The sequence below is a fragment of the Dermacentor silvarum genome, chromosome 1 (genome assembly GCF_013339745.2).
Source record: "Dermacentor silvarum isolate Dsil-2018 chromosome 1, BIME_Dsil_1.4, whole genome shotgun sequence".
NCBI classification, from domain to species: Eukaryota; Metazoa; Arthropoda; class Arachnida; order Ixodida; family Ixodidae; genus Dermacentor; species Dermacentor silvarum.
Genome location: NC_051154.1, coordinates 154923423 through 154929342, shown reverse-complemented (window position 1 = coordinate 154929342; position 5920 = coordinate 154923423). Strand labels below are relative to the sequence as shown.

Genomic DNA, 5920 nt, shown 5'->3' with positions numbered 1-5920 from the left:
TAACCATGCAAGTAAAGTCTGTTGTGGTCTGATGTCCCAAGACATATGTGCACTATGGAAACTCTGTGAGCACGTCTGAATGCATACACCGTTCCCACACAGGTGGGCTCACTTAAGCCAATACATCTCCTTTTAAAGAACAAGTGCTGCACCAAGAAATTTGGAGTCTGCGGATAATAAATTATTCTGTCCAGAGGTAATGAACAACGCTTATAAAACTGGTTACACGGCTGTGGACACGTACTACGCGAACTTCAATCACACTGCCAAACATGTGTAGACGACATGGCTGGTGTTGTGGTATTGTAATAGCGTACGTACTTCCAATAATGCTTTCGGCATTTTGCTTACCCTTGTGAAATTGACGTGTTCAAGAGAAACGCAAAGCTCGGGAGATATGGTCCTCAATTTATACTGACTGCACTTGCTTGAGCACTATCATTGAGCATCTGATTACATTATTTTGCAGTTTTTCCCAACTTCCCTTTCTGAAATATTTTATTTATTTGAGGAATTTTGGTTAGATTTTTTATCCAAGTTTTGTATTTTTAAAACATACAATTATGTGACGTCAGTTATAGGCAATGTCGTTTTTTCAGGTCTACCTTGAAATACATTCTACGTAAGCAATAACCTACCTTTGGCTCGTTCAAGGACCTCATAGAAGTGTGCATAAAAAGTGCAGCTTCATGCATACCTGAACAGCATAAAAAACAGTGCTTACCTGCAGGACACCACCTTCGCTAATACATCACAAAGGCATGTGCGGAATTTTTAAAACACTGACATTTCTTGATAAAAATTCAGCCTTTATTTACAAAATCTCAGTATATACACCCTGTTACAACGTAGTCCTTCAATAGGCGTCAAAGGACCTCAACGCTGAGTGTAAAAATACTCATTAGATTGAGTCCAGCTCTTCAAAATAAAACAAAATAAAAATGAGCAAAAATACATTTATGTACAATAAGCCTTTCGGTCTCTAAAAGGTGTTAAAATCTTGCAGGCGAAAATTTTGTGAATTTTTTTGGTATAAGTAACACATCTTTCTTGAAATGACAATAACCTGCCCTACACGACTAAGCAAAGCAGACGAGACGACCAAGCGAAGCAGAATGTTTGCTCAAATACGTACTTAAGACAGCACATTAAACTGACAAGTTACTTCTGCAGTAACCAGATAAGTCACACCGTGCCTCACACAGCACGTCTTCACTTTAGACAACGACAACAACTGTCGAGAAAAAACGCTCTTAAATTATTCTGCAGCCGTTTCCCAATAGTAACACATAGATACCCTTGTGTGAGTTTTTTTTTCCAAAATTTAACTTGCCCCTGTAAAAGTGACACTAGAGGGAGTGCCATAAATACCGACAAACACATTGCTGGGACGTGACTTGGACGAGACTAGACACACATACTTGCAGATCGAAGAAATCCACGCGCTGTTACGTCCATGTGAGGCCATCACCAAATAGCGTTCCCTCCCTTGAGATGTAGACCGTCTGGCCCACCGTCGTGCAGGAGGCCGCCGGTAACCTGGCCTGACAGACCACCAAAACCAAGCTGGGCGAGTGTATTGGCGTTGAGCACTATGGGCGGCAGGATCTCGGGGCCGAAATTCTTGAACGAGTCTTGTGGAGTCGGGAGCATAAGTTTCTTGTTTTTAGCCGCCGGCAGTGGAGCATTGAACGCCTTAAGGTCCTTCAGGAAGAGAATTTTTTCCGCTGATTGCGTGTTCAGATTGCTGCTTCCCGGGCTGTGGTTCGCCTGGCTCTTAGCGCTGCCGGATGGTGTGTTGTGGTGTCTCAGCTCTTGGATGAGGTATGTGGGGCCGGCTGAAATGGTGCCTCCACCGGCGATTGCATTCGCCAAGCTGGTGGGGAGAGTCGCCGCTAGTCCTGCCGCCACATTTCCGCCCGCATTGCCTGCTAGGCTGTGGATCTGGATGGGAGTAACCAAGGGATGGACGGGCGGTGGCAGTGGCATGGGCGCCTGCATTATGCCCGGCCCGTGGATTGGGAACATTTGGATGGGCTGAATCGGCTGCATGTGTGGTCCGTAAGGCAAGAACGGATGCACGTGCTGCATGAAAGGAGGCGGATGAGGAAATACCGGGCCCCTTGGGAACATAGGACTCATCGGATATACGGGAGGGATCATGGCGTGCCCGTAACCATTGGGCGGAGCTTGCTGCTGCTGCTGCTGGTGGTTCTGCTGTGGCTGCTTCTGGTTGGGAAGGTTCTTGAACAGTACTAAGGCTCTGCTACCAAGGCGGGGTGTACCACCCAGGCAAAGGCTGAATGTCGAGCACAGGAGAGCTGCTTTCACCTGCAATAAAACCGGCGAAACATCATACAATGTGCCCAATAAAATTAAGATAAATATAGCCATTTTTTACTTTTTTTTGTTGAAGCAACTTATTCCTCCCTCAGCTGAATATACTATCAGACCTTTTCCTGAATGCAAAAATGATAATTTAGTGTTTCATAGGGATAAAATAAGCACATTTGTCGATTAGCCGATTACGCTGTGTGCTTCTGGCCTATCATGTCATTACCGTAGCATTTTCGCACGGCCATATGTTGCAATGAAACCCGACTGTGTGCTTTCGCAAAAATGACAAGAAAATAAGAAAGGGAAGGCTGCAAGTCATCATCAGGATTTTAAATGGAGTGTCCTAAGGTTTATATGCAGAATGGCTCATAATAACATTGCGCATGCAATACTAATGAAACTTTTTCTAAATTATTTTACAGTCGTCGGCCTTCTTAATACTTTGTTAATACCAAGCTTCATTAACATCAATAAATTCTCTGTGTGTTGTTGCGAAATTGCTTTAACGTACATTCACAATGCCTCGCCCACTAACTGTGTAGACAAAATATTATACACTGGTTGTAAATAATACACTGGTTGGCTGATCAAGGCATATGCAAGAATGTTTGCTTTTTCTTCTAGGAATTTTCATGACGCTTTTGACGGAATCAACGACATCAGCTAACTTTTGCTTTAATCGCCTCTATAAGGTAGTTTTATGAATGCCTGAACGATGACTAGAAGACTGGTACACAACTTGAAACTCTCTAAATTTCTTGGATCCCTTGCGCTTTGGTGGAGCCGCTTACTGACGAGAGCATAATAGGAGTCACGTTATAGTTTAAGTACTAAATAAACGCAAGCCAACTCAAGTAACCGCAAGTTTACTGAACATGTTTAGCTACCCAGCGTTTAAAAAAAATAAATAAATAAAAGCAGACGAGAGGTCGTTTAGCTAACTGCATGCATGAAACACTTTACGGTATCTTTCGTTCGCCGAGTCATATGCCTGCCTCCACATGGTATATATCTAATAGGTTACACACGCTAACGACTCAATAGGAAGGCTCACAAAATATTTTTCTCTCCGCAAGAACGCAGGGCGCAGGATGATTTGTTATTAGTCTACATCTGTGCAATGAGCAGTGCAATAAAGCCGTAAGACCCGCCACGGTGGAGTAGTGGTTATAGTGTTGTTCTACTAACGCTGGGCACGGGATCAAACCCCTGCCGCAGCGGCCGCATTTCGATAGTGGCGAAATGCCAGAACGCTCCTGTACCGTGCATTGGTTGCACGTTAAAAAAGTCCAGGTGGTCTAAATTATTCCGGAGTCTCCACAACGGCATGCCTTAGAATCATTTCGTGGTTTTGGCACGCTAAACCCCAGCATTTAAGTAACAAACCCATAAGAGCTAACGTGAGATGATTTTCAGAGCACTGTCAGATCCTCTACAGTATTTGAGTAAACGAACTATTGTGAAAGTGGCGACTCTTTGAAAATAACATGTTCGGTAGACGAAAGTGAAACCCAAATGAAATAACTGTCCGACTCTATGCTGCTCTAGATCATGGCTGTGGCTTCTAGTTATAAGTCGAAGGGTGCGTTAGAAGCATCTGACCTATTTAGCATAAATCAGCAACAGGCGTTGCTATCACTTATCATGACTTTAATAGCGCACCCCTTAAAATAAACATAAATAACACGGCATCAATTATGCAGCGCTTGAACATGAATTCACCATTCTACACTATAAACTTAAAGCTGACCAGGAAGTCAAGTGCAACTAGCAAATATATCTATACTGTTTCAGAAATTAGAGATTCGAGGATGGCACCACGTCGTTTGAAATTAATACCTCCCGTAATTCATGCAATAAGAGTTGTCCTTGTCTAGGTCATGACTTAGACAATTCTTTTTGCACAAGCAATCTATTTTCGTAAGGACTTAAGGGTAACCCTCACAGTGTCGTCAAGATGCAAGCAATAATGGAAGCACGACTACGGTTCCACCACCGAGAGCGTAGAGTTTCACTAAACCCGCCAGCAAGTCCGCAGTGGTCGAAACACGCCTTCACCGCAGATGGCGGGCGTAGCCACCGCTTCGCGAATGGCACCGCCAGGAGATGGAGCATTGAACCGCGACTCACCAGGGCGTGCATGTCTGAGCAGGAGCGAGCGGCAATCCCCTATTCAAGAATCCCACAAGTTCAAATGATGCGCAACAGGCCGGATCCGTGCCGCTTTTATACCTCGCGTTCTCTCCTCCCTACGGAGACGGCACACTACGTCTGACTTTGTTACACAATTTTCATTCCTCCTCGCCCACTAACCTCGACCTCCAGTGGCGACGCAGCAGCGCACCTCGATCTGTTTCGATTCAAGTTCGTCGTACTTTGGCCAAGAAACTGCCGCGAGACGTGTAAAGAATCCTAGCCCGATTGGGCACTTCTCTCTTGCGCCCTCGCCCTCGATCTCGTTCATCGCGCTTTATTGTTTGTGCGGCGCTGCCTGGTGCGCTCTCCACTCTCCGCTTCATCGGGGCTGCACAATGCGCGGCCAGCCGAACGGGCCTGCCGAGGACTCTAATCGCAGAACGCTCCAGATACCCTTCCACTTAGCGCGCATCGCCCCGCCAAAGGATATGAAACCTGGGACGCACGCACGCACAACTCACGCACGCACGCACGCACGCACGCACGCACACACACACACACACACACACACACACACACACACACACACACACACACACACACTTGCTTTACAAAGCCGAAAAAAAAAAACGAAAACAAGGGGCCTCCAAGAATGAAGGACGAGCAGCAGCGTGGCTGCACGTACGCCCGTGCGGCGACTCTCAGTTTTCGGTAGATTCGAGGCCAAGATATGGGACCGTCTGCCGCACTCCCCTCAGCATCCTGCACGAGCGCACCAGGACATGCCTTACGGCGGAGCGCCTCACACGCCGCGTGGCCAAATGCGGAGCCAGTCCGCGGCGCCCGTTTTCGTCTCTCCTCCTTCTACTCGCCAGCGTCACCGCGAGTAATTTCTCCTCCGGGAGAGTAGGCCCCCACGAGAACGAAGCAGATATATCATCCTTCTTGAATAAGGCGTGTTCTCGGATTGGCCCACTACTGTAGTTACACAAGTGCGCCCAACACACCGCGCTCCTGTGCACGTGCAACCGTCTCGTGCTGGCCGCGGCTGCCTCCTCCAGAGTGAGCGCGCACGCCTGCTAATTGCGGCACCGCGCAGTCCTCCCGCGTCGGACGGCTGCGTAACGGCACCGCTTTCGGTGCTCTCGATGGGCTCCGAGCTCATGGCGTGTCGCTCGCAGCAGCAAAACTGGGTCAATAGATGCCCCTCGGACGGCCGGTAATCGAATCCTTTGGGGTCCGCAGCGTCAGGCGCACTGTTTCATCTCACTTCTTGCACTTGCAGCGTTGCTAATCACGTGTTCTCTACTTTTTGTCCAGGAGCTACTGTGTGGTCTTCCCTTCACTTATACCGAAGTGTCGTTCTTTTGGAGAACAAAAATAAATGTAATAATGTTCGCTTTTAATGTGACACGACTCGACAGACCGAGAATAAAGACGCCGCGAG

General features: G+C 47.1%; 1 protein-coding gene across 1 annotated transcript; it reads right to left on the bottom strand.

Annotated features, from left to right (window-relative positions):
* Nucleotides 1-811: 811 nt before the first annotated feature.
* LOC119450578 (uncharacterized) lies at nt 812-4696 on the bottom strand. Its single transcript, XM_037714085.2, has 2 exons — nt 4468-4696; nt 812-2331 (listed from the first exon to the last, which is right to left on the bottom strand). The coding sequence occupies exons 1-2, from the start codon at nt 4477-4479 to the stop codon at nt 1468-1470; spliced, it is 876 nt and encodes a 291-aa protein (XP_037570013.1). The 5' UTR covers nt 4480-4696; the 3' UTR covers nt 812-1467.
* Nucleotides 4697-5920: the final 1224 nt, after the last annotated feature.